The sequence below is a fragment of the Coenobita brevimanus genome, chromosome 19 (assembly GCF_032717465.1).
Source record: "Coenobita brevimanus isolate Jiangsu-jjx chromosome 19, ASM3271746v2, whole genome shotgun sequence".
Lineage (NCBI taxonomy): Eukaryota > Metazoa > Arthropoda > Malacostraca > Decapoda > Coenobitidae > Coenobita > Coenobita brevimanus.
This window is the reverse complement of record NC_136972.1, coordinates 2,516,597-2,536,398: the sequence shown is the minus strand read 5'-3', so window position 1 is coordinate 2,536,398 and position 19,802 is coordinate 2,516,597. Positions and strand designations below refer to the sequence as shown.

Here is a 19,802-nt window from a genome sequence, read left to right as displayed (position 1 = left end):
TTAGGAACCCCACATTAGTCTCTCAGTTGCCCGTCTTTCGTTTTCGTTTCGTTTCGCTTTTAAAGGCTCCAATATGCATGCGTCGGCCTTGGTCACCTAATGGCGGCTCCCCATGCTGCTCGATCTCTAGCAGCCTCCCAATTCAGTTCCTTATCCCTGAGGTCACGCTCAATGACTTCATCCCAGGTCTTTTTTCGGTCTGCCTCTCGGACCCCCACCCCCATCGTTAACACTTCTCACTTTCTGCACACAATTTTCATCCCCCATCCTCTCCACATGCCCAAACCATCTCAATCTACCTCTCCTCATCACAACACCAATACACTCCAGTCCAATCCTACCTCTCAACACTTGCATCGTAAACCTAGCTCCCCAGGCCTCGCACTCAGGGACTCACTGCACGTCCACCTAATCATTGCCGTTTCTGTCCGTTTGAGCTTGCAAATATTATTATCCCAAGAATAGTTTATGTCTTTTACAGGAATCGTGCTAAGTCTGTTCTTCGCTTTGCTAAAAATAATTTCATCCCTACTAAATGCTCTCAACTCTCCAACTCGAACTCTTCCCCCTCCTCCTAGCACCTTGCCAAAAACCTTTCTGACAACTTTACCTCATCATCCTTCCCTCCTCTTTTTTACTGTGATGGTTCTGTAGCTATTTCTTCTACAGATAAAGCAGATCTCTTTGCCCAGACTTTCTCCTCCAATTCTGCCTTAGAAGATTCCGGTGCTGTTCCTCCATCACTTCCCCCCCTCAAATTTCCTGATGGCTGACATTAAAATTTCTTCAGCTGATGTATTTTCTGCCATCACTGGCGTAAATACTAACAAGGCATGTTGGCCTGATGGAGTCCCTCCTGTTGTCCTCAAGAACTGTGCTTTTGTGCTTACACCCTGTCTAGGTGAACTCTTTCGCCTTTGTCTGTCAGCGTGTACCTTTCCTTCTTGCTGGAAGTTTGCTCTCATTCAGCCAGTCCCAAAGAAGGGTGACCATTCCCAGCACTCTAACTATCGTCCAATTGTTTTAACATCCTGTGTCTCAAAAGTTTTCGAGTCAATTATAACAGAAAAATTTTAAAGCATCTTTCCTATCACAACCTTCTTTCTGATCGTCAGTATGGGTTCCATCAGGGACGCTCCACTGGCGATCTTCCCACCTACCTTCAGACTCCTGGTCATTCTCCTTTCAGGACTTTGGCAAAAGCTCTGTCATTGCACTTGACATCTCAAAGGCTTTCGATCGAGTCTGGCATAAATCTTTAATTTCCAAACTACCCTCTTACGGTTTCTATCCTTCTATCTGTGCCTTCATCAATAGCTTCCTTTCTGTTCCATCTATAGCCGCTGTTGGAGACGGCCATCGTTCTTCTTCTAGATCTATCAACAGTGGTGTTCCTCAGGGCTCTGTCCTATCACCAACTCTCTTCCTTTTATTCATCAATGACCTTCTAAGCTGTACATTTAACCCTATCCACTCATACGCTGATGATTCCACCCTTTACCTTTCCATTCGGTTCCCGCAACGTCCATCTCAGTAATTACATACTTTAACAAACAAGGGATGAGGCTGTGGCACACCTAATGTCTTACTTGGCTTGTATCTCTGACTGGGGTAAAAATAATATGGTTGTTTTTAATGCATCAAAGACTCAGTTTTTACATCTATCAAACCGACAAAATCTTCCACAGGAGTACCCTCTAATGTTTAATAATACTCAGCTTAATCTTGCATCATCCTTGAACATGCTTGGGTTTCATTCACTCGGGACTTAGAGTATCTTGGAAAAATCATATTACATATCTTGTAAAATCTGCTTCCAAGAGATTAGGTGTGCTAAGCAGATTCCTTTCCTTCTTTACCCCTGCACAGTTGTCGACTTTATACTCGAGTTTTATCCGCCCCTGTGTAGAGCACAACTCTTATGTGTGGGGAAGCTCCCCACATACAGCTCTTCTCAATAGGGTGGAGTCAAAGGCTTTTCATCTCATCAACTCTCCTCCTCTTGGCTCCCTTCAACCTCTGTCTCTTCGCTGCACTGTTGCATCTTTATCTCTTTGTTATCGCTACTTCAATGGTCACTGCTCCTCTGAACTGTCTGCTTGCATCCCTCCACCACTACGACGGGCGCGTAGCACCCGTCTGGCAGCAAACTCTCATCCCTTTTCTGTCCAACTCACTAATGCAAGAGTTAATCGTTACTCCCAGTCCCTCATTTATGCAACAGGTCAACTCTGGAACTGTCTCCCTCTGTCTGTATTCCTGCAAGCTTCTCCCGTCTTTGAAACGCAATGTATCCGGGCATCTCGAAATGATCGAATCTTGAATTTGGCTCTCTCTTGTGTGTGTTTTTTTTTCTTGGAAGGAACAGTTTGCGAGCTCGTGGCCTTTGGTTCCTTCTTCCTAGCATGAAAAAAAAAATACCTTCACTAACTCCCCAATAATCCATCATCATCAGAAATTCCTTCAAAAATCTCTTTACGGTCTTTGTTAGTGGTGGTGGGTGGTGGCGAGCATCATCCATTCATCTGATGTAGTGCTGTCTACTTCTTCCTTCACCTTTACTATTCTTTTCCTGTGTTCTGTCCTCCTCTCTTCCTATTTCTGCTATCTTTCCTGTCACTTTTTTTACTCTTCTTTTCCGTTTCAGGTGGCTTTACATTGAATGACAAGCCTAATGGTTTCCTGTAAGCCAGGAAACCATTTTCAGCGCTGGGTGGTCACCATATAACCAACCCATACACGTTCCCTACGTGTCAACAAGTGGGTTGGCGGAGGGTTAGTGCCCCTTCCCGTAAAACAACTAACTCAAAGACAAACGGCCACCCCTTACGGGATTATGATGTCTGGCTATAGATAGATAGAGAGATAGACAGATAGATAGATAGATAGATCTTTAATCTCTATATCACTTTCTTTAATGCTTCATGTACTCCAGGCATTTTCTTCCCCATTCCATCATCAACTGTGGTCACCTCCATCCTAGACACTGTTAGTATCAATATACATCTCATTATGCTGGTTACTATACGACTTTCACGTTAACTTGGCCCAGATTTTCGTCCTTTTGTTGCTTAATTCACGTAGCTCACTGACATGAAAAGACAATGGTACTCCTTTCTTTCCATCAGGCTTTTTCGTGACTAGCATCATATTCCAGGGTTAACTTCTCTTTAAAGCTCGCCATTCAAGGAGACGTGGTAATTTTAGGCCAAGTTAGAGTAAAAAGGGGTATACCAGTCTCATATTTGTAACTGATAGCTAACATCCGTCCCTCGTGGTGTGCAGGGGTCAACAAGCTGATCATCAAGAAGTTTCCAGCTGGTGGGGGCAGTGAGAAGCTGCTGAGTGTCGGAGCTCAGAGGGTGACGCCGGACCAGCGCGTGACCATCACTGGGTCGCGACTCACCATCTCCCACACCAGGCCTCGCGACGCTGGCACCTTCCTCTGCCACTTCGACCTGGAGCCGCCCGTGCAGCTGCGACACACGCTGGACGTGCAGTACGCCCCCTCCGTCAGAGGCCTGGTGCCCCCTGAACAGCACGTGGCGCGGGGCAGCAGCGTCACGTTGGAGTGTGAGGCGCACGGCAACCCAGAGCCAATCCTACGGTGGTCCAGGCAGGGGGGCAAGCTGCCGTCAGGACACCACACAGCACAGGTCAGTTGTGCCAGATATCTATACACCGATTGGTTTTACCTGGCTGATATAAACCACTCCCACAGGTGGAGCTGTAAGTCCATCTCAGCAGTTACTTCAACAAACAAAGGATGAGGCTATGGCACACCTAATGGCTGACCTGGTTCGTATCTCTGTCTGGGGTAAAAATATTCTTGTTGTTTTTTATGCATCGAAGACTCAGTTCTTACACATATCAAGCCGACAAAATCTGTCCAACTCTTTAATGCAAGAGATATCCGTTACTCCCAGTCCTTCACATATGCAACAGTTCAGCTCTGGAACTGTCTTCCTCTGTCTGTATTTCCTACTTCCTATGATCTCCAGTCATTCAACGCAGTGTGTCCAGGCATCTCGAAATGAACGGATCTTGAATTTGGCACACTTTTGTTTTGTTTTTGTTTTTTCTTGGAAGGAACGGTTTGCGGGCTCCTGGCCTTTGGTTCCTTCTTCCTTGCTTAAAAAAAAAGTCGTGGTTGTATAAAATTCAATGAGTCTTATGAGGTTGGAATGAGTCTCCTTGGTTACAAGTTAAATAAGCCCTCCAGTCTGACAACACATGGACATCAGTTGTTTGAAAGTGGGTAGGGATCTTTGTCAGGATACAACAAACGCCGTAATAGTGCATATAAAGTAGCACGGACGTCACTAGTCACTAAAAAAGAAATATTCACTAAATCGTGTACAATGCCTTTACAAATTTAACTACAGTACAGAGAGAGAGAGAGAGAGAGAGAGAGAGAGAGAGAGAGAGAGAGAGAGAGAGAGAGAGAGAGAGTAGTGTGTGCTAAAGCGACACTGTTGATTTTTAACATAAGTGTCGCTATACAAACACAGTCAAAAGCTGAGCCTATGTTCATTCCGTTGAAGAATCCAGTCCGGCCCAAAACTTCGGAATAATCCATCTATTGCCAGACGCCGTAATCCCGTAAGGGGTGGCCACAAATAAATTGCCTCCATGTCTCCCTCTCCCCCGCCATATCATTGCCCTGCTTCCAACACACACACCTCTCTCTCATATACCTCCCCACTCCATCCCTCCATCTCATCCTTGGCCTCCCCCTCCCTCTCCCCACCTTCACCTCACTCACATACACTGTCCTTGTCAGTCTCTCACTCTCCATCCTCTCCACACGGCCAAACCACCTCAATGTGTGTTTCTCCTAACGCTTCCTATCACATCCACATCACAACGCACCTTCACTTCGGAATAAACCCAATTTTATAATAATAATTCTTCCACAACACTTCATGGCGACATACAGGAAAAACACACACAAGAAAACACATACAGGAAAAACACATACAGGAAAAACACATGCAAGAAAAACGCATACAGGAAAAACACATACAGGAAAAACACATACCGGAAAAACACATGCAAGAAAAACGCATACAGGAAAAACACATACAGGAAAAACACATGCAAGAAAAACGCATACAGGAAAAACACATACAGGAAAAACACATACTGGAAAAACACATACAGGAACAACACATACTGGAAAAACACATACAGGAAAAAACACATACAGAAAAAACACATACAAGAACAACACATACAGGAAAAACACATATAGGAAAAACACATACAAGAACAACACATACAGGAAAAAACACATACAGAAAAAACACATACAAGAACAACACATACAGGAAAAACACATATAGGAAAAACACATACGGGAAAAACACATACGGGAAAAACACATACAGGAAAAACACATACAAGAACAACACATACAGGAAAAACACATACAGAAAAAACACATACAAGAACAACACATACTGGAAAAACACATATAGGAAAAACACATACGGGAAAAACACATACTGGAAAAACACATATAGGAAAAACACATACGGGAAAAACACATACGGGAAAAACACATACAAGAACAACACATACGGGAAATAGACATCCAAAAAATAACTCATACAGGAAAAACACTCACAGGAAAAACACATACAGGAAAGATATATACAGGAAAAACACATGCAGGAAAAACACATACAGGAAAACACACAGGAAAAACACATACAGGAAAAACACATACAGCAAAAACACATACGTAGACATCCATGAAAAAACACATACAGGAAAAACACATGCAGGAGAAACACATACAGGAAAAACACATACGGGAAAAACACATACGGGAAAAATACATCCATGGAAAAACACATACAAGAAAAACACAAACAGGAAAAACACATACAGGAAAAACATATACAGGAAAAACACATATAGGAAAAACACATACAGGAAAAACACATACGTAGACATCCATGAAAAAACACATACAGGAAAAACACATGGAGGAAAAACACATACAGGAAAAACACATACGGGAAAAATACATCCATGGAAAAACACATACAAGAAAAACACAAACAGGAAAAACACATACAGGAAAAACATATACAGGAAAAACACATATAGGAAAAACATATACAGGAAAAACACATACAGGAAACACATATACAGGAAAAACACGTACAGGAAAACACAGGAAAAACACATACAGGAAATCACATACAGGAAAAACACATATAGGATATACACATACAGGAAAAACAAATACAGGAAAAACACACACAGGATATACACATACAGGAAAAACACACACAGGATATACACATACAGGAAAAACAAATACAGGAAAAACACACACAGGAAAAACACATGAGTGAAAAAAACACATACAGGAAAAACACGTGGCCTAAAATTGCCATGTCTCCTTCAGTGTTAAGCTGTGAAGGGAAATTAACCCTGGAATACGATGCTAGTCACGAAGCAGTGCGGTGGAAAGAATGAAGAGCCATAGCACTGTCTTTTTTATGCCAGTGCTATCTATCTGTCTATTGCCAGACGCCTCGATTCGGTAAGGGGTGGCCACAAACAAATCGTTTCCACGTCCCCCTGTGGCCACTTCACTGCCCTGCTCCCAGTTCACACTCCCCTCTCTCATATACCTCTCCACTCCATTCCTCCATCTCATCCTTGGCCTCCCCTTTCCTCTCCCCCCCTCCACCTCTAACATACACTCTCCTCGTTAGGCTCTCGCTTTCTTGATAGACGTAACTCTAAGAAAATAGTAACGGAGCAAAATCATGAATAAACCGGTAAGGAAGAGGTGTTTGTAAGATTCCTAGCCATACAAAGATACTACCGAGCACGTCCACCTCTCTCTCTCTCTCTCTCTCTCTCTCTCTCTCTCCATCTCTCTTCTCTCCTCTCAATACTCTACTCTCAACTCTCTCCCCTACTCTCCCTCGCACCCACATATCAGTCTTTCTGCCCCCTCCTCCCCAACAGTGCTGTAAATACTGATAAGGCCAATTACTGAACTCTGCCCTTCTCCCAAATGGCCTTCTCTTGGAGGGTAACTCTCCACCTTGCTTGTCTCACCTGCTCTTTTAAGGCCTCCCTCCTTTTTCCCGTGTTGTCTGCAGCAGTAGTCGTTTAAGACCAGTTGGTATACACACACACACACACACACACACACACACACACACTGTACTCCCCGCCTGGGCAGATAAGGTCTCTGTTCAAAGGCCACAAATCCACAGCAGTAAGGAGATTATGGAGTCAGATCAGCACAGCCAATCTCTGGAAAGCAGATATAGCAAAGGAATAGAGCAAAGTGATGTTTCCATGAGAGAGAGAGAGAGAGAGAGAGAGAGAGAGAGAGAGAGAGAGAGAGAGAGAGAGAGAGAGAGAGAGAGAGAGAGAGAGAGAGAGAGAGGGGCAGACAGACAGACAGACTTCAACGACACTAAGAACTGACTGACATATCTATTGCTGAAAATGAAGGTATATTTTTGTGGAAGATTTTGACTGGTAGAATGACAGATGGATTAATTTTGATGCATTGAACTGGTTTTCTTTCACCATTCAGAAATATTATATACGTCAGGTTCTGCTTTCGCCATAGCCTCGTCTAGATTACGCTGCAAGAAGAGGATGGGTAAGTGAAGAGTGGATTTACTAACATATGAATGGACAGAGGAAAATAGGCAGCACCTGATTTATTAATAGGAGAATTGGAGAAAGGATAGAACTCTGAGGAACACCACTACTGATAGTTTTAGAAAGGAAACTTCAAGAAGGGAGCTTGGAAGTCTTGTAGCATACTCAGTCAAAATCTCTGAGACGTCAATTGGAATGACACAGATCCTTTCAAAGTCAAAGGAGAAGAATCAAGACTATGAAAGGAATATGCACAGTTGTTCCCACTCCTTCATGTATTGAAGAGGTCAATTCTGGAACTGTCTCCCTCTGTCTGTATTTCCTACTGCCTGTGACCTCCAGTCTTTTCAAACGCTGTGTGTCCAGGCATCTCGAAATGAACGGATTTTGAATTTGGCTCTCTGTTATCTTTTAATTTGTTCTTGGAGGAAATTATCTTGCGGGATTCTGGCCTTTGGTTCCTTCTTCCTTTTTCGAAAGAAAAAAAAAAAAAAAGGATTGACAGTGCGTAGCATCCCTTATGGATTACACACTGAAGGTCAGAAAGAAGGCTCTGGATAATTAGGTGCTTCATACTTTTATTAGTGAGGATAGATCCAAGAATTTTAAAAATACAGGAAATTAAAGCTGTTGGACCGTATTCAGAGGCTTGTAAACGATCACCATTCTTTGGGAAGAGTTGAATAAGAGGAAACTTCAAGCTAGAAGGGAAGGTGCAAGTTGACAGACAGTGAAGAAAGAGTTTACCTAGGTCGTGTGTTAGCAAACTTCAGAGTGCTTAAGAACGACAGTAGGGCCCCCTGTTATGACCGTATCCCTTATTAGTATGGTCAGGGAGGGCGAAATGTACACTCGACCGCAAAAGTCCTTCTCAGCCCATATTCGTAGTTAAACCTTAAAGCATCAGAGGTTCGAGCATTACTACCACTATCCTCTGTTTCATTCCTCGAACCTCACATGTTTCAGACACACGATTTTGAGCTGCGCGGGACTTTTGTTTTTGCGTGTACATCTGAAGAAATTATAATTACTGCCATCTTTGCTATATTTTTAAAACTCTATTCCCTAATTTTGACAGGGAGTGAGACTTACTTTAGAGAAGGTAGATCGCTGGGCTGAAGGGACCTACCTGTGTACTGCAGACAATGGTATCGGTGACCCGGCCTCCGCAGCCATGACTGTCACTGTTGAATATCCACCAGAAGTAACTGCAGAGAAGGTTGGTATACTTCACTTTGTAGTTCTGAAAGCTTTTTAGGTCCACTTCCATATACCTCCCTGCTGTACAACCAAATTCTTATACTAGAAATATAATTGTCAGCCGTTTATTTCACCTAAGTTTGATCTGTTAGCAGAAAGAGAGATATATGGAAAGTTACTGTGTTGTGAGCAGGTAAAGGAGTTTCTTGGACAAATAGCTGTGTTATTTCTCAGGCCACGATGAGGACAGGCGAGGGGGACCAGCTAGAATTGATGTGTATCGTACATGGACGTCCGCCGCCTGACGTGGTGTGGACGCACGATGGTACTCCTCTGCCTGACACCATGATGGACACCCAGCTACACCGACCCTCCCACGACACAGCCACGACCTACACCCACACCCTACTTGCCCACAGACACTCCCTATCCATCAGTCCAGTCACAGAGAACGACTTTGGAACATATGTATGCATCGCTGAAAACGCCCATGGCCAGACAACGGCTATGATCCAGGTTACTGGTGAGTGAGCACAACAAGAGATCATTTCTAGCAACAAAGAAGTAAAAAATAATTTGGCCATTCTTTCATCTGAAACTGCACACATTTTTCCCCTTTTTCCTTCTCACACGAAAGTATTCCTGGATATTATATGTTGCAATGGTTTGGGCTTATGGAGAGAATAGATAATGAGCGATTGGTGAAAAAGATAACTAGATCTGATGTGAGAGGTGTAAGGCTGAGAGGAAGACCACGAATAGGATGGATGGACAGTGTGAAGAGAGCGCTGGATGCGAGAGGGATGTCTGTTGAGCAAGGACGAGTGGCTGTGCGTGACAGAAATAAATGGAGAGAAATTGTGAATGAATAAGTGATGCCGCAACCCTGAGGGGATATTCTCCTGCATTTGGTCTGATCAGCTAGTCAGGTCAGGTGCGGGTAAGGGGATGAGTCTGTTATGATGTGGCAGGGGTAAACCAGCTCTGGTGTCAGGCCCTGCTGCGGATGTCACTGATTGCATTGCGCAGTTGACCCTTGTGCGGTGTGGTACGGTGAGGATCTGTCCGTTCTCCCCTTTGGGGCTAAGATGCGAATGAATGTGTTTGAATGGATGAGTAAATGGGGAGTGTGTCGTCCTGTCTCGGCTCCCTCCCTTTCCTTGGGAGAAGCAGCCTAGGTATATAGATAGATAGATAGATAGATTATACAACACACAGAAGCAATGTGGTTCTTCTGTCTACTCACTTATATACCTCATAAACAAACTCACATCTTTTCTTAGTGATCTAGCGTTAATCATACAATATACCACTCGTGTCTCTGACCGTACTGGTGAGAGTTCCAACATTATCTTGTGTCACAGGTAGCAGTTCTGGTTCTTCTGGCAGTCTTTTCCCTTCGTTTTTCCTCATCCAATCATATCCTTACCATGGTCAGTCTTTCTTCTCCCTTTTTCCTCATCCATTCATATCCTTATCATAGTAATCCAAGTTCTGAATATTCTGCCAGTCTTTTTCCTCCACTCCTCATCCAGTCATAGTCTTATCGTTGTAATCCAAACAATATCGCAACCACTGAACTCTCTTAACAGCCACCATCTGTGTCATAAGGTCATTAACTAGATGAGGCTCTACAGCAGCACAGCTTTGAACTACAAGGGGGAAAGTCCTTGGCATGGAAGCAAACATTTATTAACTTTCTGACCAAAGGTTTAAGTATATAGATTCTAAAGCATATCTAAGGAAAAGGTTGGCCATTAAGAAGTGTCTTTGTCCAATTGACGGCGCTGGTTGACTCCTTTAAGATCGAGGACATCTCAGAACAAAGAAATTTATACAGATTTTACCCGATTTTCATCAAGCTAGGTGGAAGGGTTCAGGGTCAGGCAAGGAGTTTGCTTATAGGTTTGAAAACAATAGGACAGAGGTCAGGGTCACAGGACTAGGTCAAAATCTGAGCTAGCAGGGTCAGTTTCAACAGCTTTTATATGATATGAGGTTAAGATACGAGTAAACTGTGTGTGTGTGTGTGTGTGTGTGTGTGTGTGTGTGTGTGTGTAAATTGGAAGTGTGTCGTCCTGTCTCGGCTATTTCCCTGTCTTTGGAGGGGAAGTAGCCTAGGTTTATAGATAGATAGATTTATAGACTCAGTTAGGTGTAAGGGTATCTATCTATCTGTCTATTGCCAGACTCCTTAATCCTGCAAGGGGTGGCCACAAACAAGTCGCCTCCATGTCGCCCTGTCCCCCGCCATTTCATTGCCCTGTTCCCACCTCACACACCCCTCTGTCATATACCTCTCCACTCCTTCCCTTCATCTCATCCTTGGCCTTCTTCCTCTCCCCCCCTCCGCCTCACTCACAAACACTCTCCTCGTCAGTCTCTCACGCTCCATCCTCTCCACATGGCCAAACCACCTCAGTGTGTTTCTCCTAACGAGGATATAATATGAAAGAAGACATCTGGCAAAAGCAACATATATTTTAGTGCCAGTATCTTAGACCCACTCGTTCCCAGGCTTACCGGAGCGGCCCAAAGTGACGAGCAGCCCGAATGGGGGAGAAAGCACCAGGTACACCCTCACCTGGCAGACGCAGACCTACTTCCCCATCACAGACTTCATCATTAAGTACCGCAAAGCCCACCTGGACCTCTGGCAGGTGTGTTGCCCCTCCCGTAACACTGCATCTTGACGAACTTAGTATGGTTTCTATACTCCTTTTTTTTTATGGAGGCGAAGATGCACCTGACAGGTTGATGATGATTGGCTAAATGTAACATGTCCAAAAAATATTTACTAACCCAAATTTCCCCCTCAGATATTTGTTGTCAGTTAATAATGCCAGATTATGAAGTAATGTCGCATTCAGCCAGAAATCACCAATCTGTCAAGTGCATCTCCGCCTCGATTAAAAAAAAAAAACTGAGTATAGTATCTTGGTGACCTTAGTATGGTTTCTAGTACCTTGATGAACTTAATATTGTTTCTAGTAATTTTTCTAGTGGGTCTTCTAGAATGATTATTTTCTGCAAATTATACTTTATTATTTACATTTATGCTGGGACATAGAGAGTGAGAGACTAACTAGGAGAGTGTATGTGAGTGAGGTGGAAGGGGGGAGAGGAAGGGAGAGACCGAGGACGAGATGGAAGGATGGGGTAGAGAGGTATATAAGAGAGGGGGGTGTAAGTTGGGGGTAGGGCAGCGAAATGACAGGGGACAGGGCGAAATGGAGGCGATTTGTTTGTGGCCATCCCTTACGGGTCTGACAGATAGATAGGTAGATAGATATAGATAGATAATATTCAATCAGAGGTCAAGGTTATAGGGAAATGTCAAACCTGAAGGTCACTCAGTGAACTCATTTCAGACAGTTTTGATCTGATCTGAGCCGGTGTTTGTGGAAGGGTTAAGGGTTAGGCAAGAAGGAAGGAATTTTAAACTGAGAATAATCCGTCGAATGTCAGGGTAACGGGGCAGAGCCAAATATGCGGCCCTCATGTGAGTTCTCCTTGCTATTGTTAGGTGAGTTCATCTTGTTACTGTTATGCGAGTTATTCTTGTAACTGTGTGATTTCTTCTTGTTATTGTTATGTGAGTTCTCCTTGTTATTGTTATTTTAGTTCTCCTGGTTATTGTTATGTTAGTCCGCCTACTTGTTATTGTTATGTGAGTTCTTGTTGTTATGTGAACTCTCCTTCTTGTTATGTGAGTTCTTCTTGTTATTGTTATGTGAGTTCTCCTTCTTGTTATTGTTATGTGAGTTCTCCTTCTTGTTATTTTTATGTGTTCCTCTTGTTATTGCTATGTGAGTTCTCCTTCTTGTTATTGTACTGGGTCTCCTTCTTGTTATTGCTATGTTAGTTCTCCTTCTTGTTATTGTTCTGTGAGTTCTCCTTCTTGTTATTATACTGGGTCTTCTTCTTCTTGTTATTGTTAATTGTTATGTGGGTTCTTGTTACTGTTATCATAGACCGCTTCAATGACACGTATGGACATCTGTCAGGCTAATTCGCCCTTCATCGTACTTTAAGGACACGTACCTCTTTAGCTGTATAGTTTGTATATTGTTCTCACTAATTTCACTTGTGTTAATTGGAATATCTTAATTTATCTATCTATTGCCGGGCGCCTTAATCCCGTAAGGGGTGGCCACAAACAAATCGCCTCCATGTCGCCCTGTCCCCCGCCATTTCATTGCCCTGCTCCCAGCTCACAATCCCCTCTCTCATATACCTCTCAATTCCATCCCTCCATCTCATCCTTGGTCTCCCCCTCTCTCTCCCCCCTCCACCTCACTCACATACACTCTCCTCGTCAGTCTCTCACTCTCCATCCTCTCCACATGGCCATATATCGTAATTCTGTTGATTTAGATTGCATCCGTAACAATGTGGCTCTCAGGCTGGTTATTCCTCTCTTTTCTGTGCTGTCATAGGCTCCTATCTCTGTATATTTGGTTTATTATACTCGTACATATTACACCTTCGTATTCTTCCTCTGCTTTACCTGTCATGCATCTTTATCTCTTTTCTATCGCAACTTCAATGGTCACTGCTCCTCTGAACTGTTTGCTTGCATCCCTCCACCACTACAGCGGACACGGAGCACCCGTCTAGCAACAAACTCTCATCCCTTTTCTGTTCAGCTCTCTAATGCAAGAGTTAACCGTTACTCCCAGTCCTTCATGCATGCAATTGGTCATCTCTGGAACTGTCTCCCTCTGTCTGTATTTCCCACTTCCTATGATCTCCAGTCTTTCAAACGCAGTGTGTCCAGGCATCTCGAAATGAACGGATCTTGAATTTGGCATTCCTTTTATTTTATTTATTTATTTTTTTGAAGGAACTGTTTGCGGACTCCTGGCCTTTGGTTCCTCCTTCCTTTCATTAAAAAAAAATTAATGTATAAATATCGCCACTACTTGCATAATTAACCTACATTAATACCTCTCTGGATAATTCTTCCTTTATCGTATTCTCGTGGACTGAGGAAGCCATCGTTTTTGCACCTCTATTTTATTGATAATTATTTGATAGTGACATTACATAAACTTTAGTCCGTAATCTCGTCTTAAGGAAGCTCCCTGACACCTTTTCGTAAGCGATTTATTTTGATTAGTACACCTCACTGTCCTGTTTTGTGTTATATAAATCTTTCCAGTGACGCCAAACTCTGCATATCTAACGTACAAAAGGATATTAACCAGCCATATCCATAAATTAATCACTAAAGAAGAGGGGTTAGGTAGCTTCCTTACCCGACGAGAATACGGACCATAGATTTCCCTTCACCGTATTCCCGTGGACTGTGAGGCCGTAGACAGCACTCCTCTCATTGAATGCTCTGGTCTCTGTGAATCAGTGACATGCATTTAAGCTGTCAGTGAGATGCAACCCTTCCCGCCGCAGCACATACACAGGTCTTCGTTGTGCATCCCAGGCGAGGAGTGACTGTAACCTGAGCCTGGTGCCTGAACCTCCTCATCCCTCCATGCATCCGGCGCGGAGGGTCTCAGTCAACCTGATGGAGTGCCGTCTCCTGTGTGAGGGCAACTTCTTCCTACACCATTTTGCACCTAAAGGGAGATGACCTTCTGGGAGTCATTTCCCTTCCCCTCCTCCTCCTCCTCCTCCTCCTCCTCCTCCTCGCTTGACACAGGGGGTACAATCCCAGGACCCATCACGCCCTACCTTTGCCTGGTTTCCTCCCTAATCCTCACAAGCAATAGATGAATATGTGGAACTGTTCAATGAGTTTTCTGCAGACAATGGAACCACACCACGTACATTAGACTTACAATATCAGACAAGACCACAAGACATGACTGTGTGACGGGTGTAGGGCCTCCACAAACATTCCTTCTGCCACACTAAATACATTTTCCCCCACCCCGTGCGAACCAACACTACACTTACAACACAGCCCCATGCTAGACTCTCCCCGCCTTAACACGCAGCACAAACACATTACAACATTAATTAGAGGGGCACTCAGTGGGGCGCATCTCTCCGACAAGGCCAACGTAATTTCCCATTCATCATGATGGGTTAGGGTTTCTCATCATTGATTAGGGTTTTGCACAAAGTGTTTTCCTGATCCAGAATCTGTACTACGATACGGATCGGTCCCAAAAGTTAATCAATTGTTCCTTGGGATATGGGCTGTATACCCACCAAATTTGGTCCAAATCTCTCTTTTAGTTTTTGAGTAATCCCGGTAACAGAAACAAACAAACAAACAGGGGTGAAAATATACTCTCCTTGTCAGAGAAACTTATCGATTGTCTCCGTGCCAACACTACAAACTAATAAATTTCTACAAACACACACATAGTGCACACACACTGACGAGAAACACAACTCCAATAAACAACACACCCATTAAAACACTGATAGGCACAGTGTGAAATTTAATATCATAATAAACGAAAAAATAATTACAGTCCACGACTCAACAGGAGACATTACATCCAAAATTTTACACCGGAGATTGCTTGCTTCATAAAACAATGCAGGTCACTCAAACACAATCTCTCTCTCTCTCTCTCTCTCTCTCTCTCTCTCACACACACACACACACACACACACACACACACACACACACACACACACACACACACACACACACACACTGAACATCATCGCAAGCCTACACCGTTCAAACAAGGACACAGACAACAATATTAAACCAAAGAGAAACCTGTCCAGCCGTGCTAACAACCCTCAACCACTACACATGTCTGTTCCAGAAACACTTCACAGCAACACTCATCATCCATCATCCAGTCCAACATTGCCCCATGAGGAGCGTAGGAGCCCGGGGCTAGACAAGTTGGTCCTGACATTTAATATGAAAGTGACCAGCCTCACTAATCCCTGAGTGGCATTACGTGAGCAATAACCCCAGCCATCCCTTGGATATAAACCTTCACCGGCTCAATCCGACTGGAGCGCCGCAATTACTCACTAAACCACCAGGCGCCAAAATCTGGTTATATGGTTACCACCCAGCTTAGAAAATGGTTTCCTGGTGTACAGGAAACAATTTGGCTTGTCACTCAGTGTAGAGTCACCCACAGGCAGAAGGAAGAGGAAAGAATGAAGGAAAAATAGACTCACCCGTAGGCAGAAGGACGAGGAAAGAATGAAGGAAAGAAAGACAGAAGAGGATGGAAGGAAAGAAGGATCGAGGAGAGGAAAGGCAGACACTCGAGAGCAGCACTACATCGAGTGAGTGGATGGTGAGCGTCCCCACCTACCACGACAGCAACACTCAATTATGCAATACCTTCATGACCCCTGATGCCTTCACCTTCAATACCCAACACATCCCTTCGTGCATAGAACAAGCAGACATACTGGTGGACCACTACACTAACATACACTACACGTGCACTATATATACACATACATATGCACATACACTACACATTCACATACATATACACATACATATATACATACACTACACATATACACATACATTAACACATACACTACACATATACACATACATACACACACACTACACATACATATACACATACATATGCACATACACTACACATTCAGATACATATACACATACATATACAAATACACTACACATATACACATACATGTACACATACATATACACATACACTACACTTATACACATACATACACACACACACTACACATACACATACATATACGAGTACACATACACAACAGAAATACACATACATATACACATACACTACACATATGCACATACACATACACATGCACTACACATATACACATACATATACACATGCACTACATATATACACATACATATACACTACACATATGCACATACACATACACATACACTACACATATACACATACATATACACATACACTACACATATGCACATACACATACACATACACTACACATATACACATACATATACACATACAAGTCACCATAAGCCCACACACACACACACTGTCCCACTCCTGACGCACGCCCATCCGACTTCTCCTTAGAGCTGATGGAGTTCACCTGGCAAGTCTTAGATCAGGCCATCTTTTAGCCTTCCTCACTTATCATCTTGGAATCAGGTTGGTTGACACGAGCCCTGCCTGTAGCATGGACCCACACAGCATGATACGCAGACACAGCATCAACAGCCCAACCCCATTCAGTCAGGTGCTTACTTGCAATAGACGGGTCTGCTCGGTCAAACAAATCTGGTTAAGGAACAGCAACAATACCCCACCACACTTACATCACAAACCTCGCTGTCACCACAGACAATACTTCAGCATCTCTCACTTTCAATAATAAATCTCTTGGTTGTCGAACTGAAGTGGCCGGCTTGCCACAGGGCACGGGGTCACAACAACAACAACAACTAGAGGCCCCCTCAAGGAGGGAATCACACCAGCCGCGAGCCGATACATATCTAGCGCGGCTCGGTATTTGACCTTGACCTTGACCTACTTTCACCAATTTCGAAGTTGTCCGAGATTTTCATCCCTACTACACACCTGTAAAATTTTGTGATGATATCTTGAGCGGTTGCGAAGTTATCGTGCTAAAACACACACACACACACACACACACACACACACACACACACACACACACACACACACACACACACACACACACACACACACACAAACTGAAAACAATACCAGCTTCGCTTTCTCAGCTGTTAACAACAACAGCAGCAAGCCACACATGTTAATGTTTCTGTTCCTGGCAGGGCAACGGCAGCCTGGTGATGGCGGGGACGTGGGCCAATGTGTCCAAGAAGGTGGAGGGCGAGGCCAGGCTAGGGGGGCCACCACGCGCCATGGCCCACACACTGAACAACCTGGAGGTGGCCACTGACTACGTGGCCATAGTTAGAGTCAGGAATAGATACGGGTGGTCGGCTGAGTCACAACACTTCCACTTCTCAACAAAGAAAGGCAAGAGTTTGAACGGCTTAGCTAAAAACACAAGCTTTCCACTTTTCATCTAGGGGTGCGGCCACACTTGCTCGAAACATGTGATCGAGAAGAGGAAACGAGGCTCAGGGCTCCGTCCAGTGTTCAGACTTCGATATTACCAAGCCACAGCGAGTCTAACCCGGTGCATCGGTTCTTCTTGCCGATCACATGTTAAGGGCAAGTGGGGCTTCACCTTAAGAAAGACAAGTTTTCAAAATTCCCCACTACAATTTTTTTGCCCTTCTCAGCTAAGAAAAATAACTTCCCAGGATAAGTATTACAGGCTATTAATTACAGCAGGATACAGCAAGTGGCAGGGACAGTACAGGGATAACTTCAGTTACTGTATATAATTGTATGACCACCTGTGTTTTCATTAATTTATTCCTTTCCTTGAGGCTTTTAATATGATTCGTTCGATTCTGATGTATTTACCTTCGCAGATTACTCGTTTTGAGTCTGCATCTCTTTGACATCCCCACCGCCCCCATAGCAGTCATATAAATGTGGAAAATTAGGGCTGGTAGCTGAGGGGAACACACACACACAAATAAAAATCTGACTGTCTGTCTAAATATAGTCAGACGCATTCATCGGGTGGCCACAAACAAATCCCCTACATGTCGCCCTGTCCCAACCATTTCGTTGCCATCCCTCCAACTTACAACCTCCTTTCTCATATACGTGTCTACTCCATCCCTCAATCTCATCCTCGGTCTTCCCTCCCTCTTCCCCCTGCAGCTCACTTACATACACTCTCCTAGTTAGTCTTTCACTCCCCATTTTCTCCAAATGGCCAAACCACCTCAGCGTATTTCCCCTAACGCCTTCTAGATAAATAAATAAAATAAAAATATGTGAGAAAGAAGTGGCTATCAGGAATGAGTAACAAGCATAGTTCCTCACTCAGTCATTCTCTTCCTGTTAGTCTCTGCGGAAGTGGTACTATTCTCTGAAGATCTTGCAAAATCTGGGGTTGATATGAGGCGCAAAGAGACCATGAGGTGAAATGAGAGGGGAGGGGGAAAGAATAAAGAAGAAAGAAAAAAAGAAAAATGAAAACTATTGGCTCATATCTTCAAGATGATGAAAATAAAGGAATGTAAAGACTAAGTATTTCATGTGTGTGTGTGTGTGTGTGTGTGTGTGTGTGTGTGTGTGTGTGTGTGTGTGTGTGTGTGTGTGTGTCTGTAATTGCTTTATATACGACTACAAACAAGGCCTTCATACTAATTCGTCTTTGTTGTCGTTGCAGCCATGGCGGTACTTCAATCCACCAGCGGGGAGAGGAGCGGTGCTGCTGTGACGTGGCTGTTGCTGCTGCTGTTCCTGTTGCTGTCAGGGGTGTTGACGTAGCATCACATCCTGCTGGGGATACGTTGCCCTCTTTCACATACACCTGTGAGAGAGAAATGAACTGTCAACTAATTACACAAATGTTGCGCCTTGGGTAACGAGCCACCAATGATTGTAAGGAGGCAGCCATGGATACCCGGGGGTCAAGGGGGTACTTAGAAGCCTCCTGAACTTTCTAGAGGATGGTCTGGATATACTTTGCTTCCTGACCAGAGAGTGCAAGTGAATGGCCATATGGATCTCTAAATAAACAATGCTTTGTGACACCTACGCCATTTTGTAGACCAGGCAGTGGCCAGCGACTGATCAACTTGTGGTTAAATACAGATGCTGGTTTATGACATTTACGTCCGCATTCACGTAGGTTAAGTTCCCTAGCACCTCTTCCTTAGCAATTTATTATTGGATGTGGCTGGTTGATATCAGTATGTGTGTTATGTATGCTGAGTATGATGGTACTGGAATGATTTTAAGCGACACAGAACACGACAGTAAGGAAGAATTAGCAAAATTAATCGCTTAGGAAAAGGTGTTAGGGAGCTTCCTAAACTGGCATTAGAGTGGTATTATGCTCGGTTAAGGAAGCTCCCTAACACCCTCTCCTAAGCAATTTATTTTTGC

At 43.8% G+C, this 19,802-nt stretch overlaps 1 protein-coding gene across 1 annotated transcript in view; it reads left to right on the top strand.

Annotated features, from left to right (window-relative positions):
* The window catches only part of LOC145391599 (protein amalgam-like), a 190,254-nt gene extending 171,073 nt beyond the window's left edge, over positions 1-19,181 (top strand). The window contains exons 3-8 of the mRNA XM_080266142.1: positions 3,286-3,656; positions 8,726-8,866; positions 9,082-9,370; positions 11,365-11,507; positions 17,597-17,804; positions 19,081-19,181. Of these exons, the coding sequence (XP_080122268.1) occupies positions 3,286-3,656; positions 8,726-8,866; positions 9,082-9,370; positions 11,365-11,507; positions 17,597-17,804; positions 19,081-19,181 (1,253 nt within the window). The remainder of the gene's footprint in view (positions 1-3,285; positions 3,657-8,725; positions 8,867-9,081; positions 9,371-11,364; positions 11,508-17,596; positions 17,805-19,080) is intronic.
* The last annotated feature ends 621 nt before the right edge of the window (positions 19,182-19,802 follow it).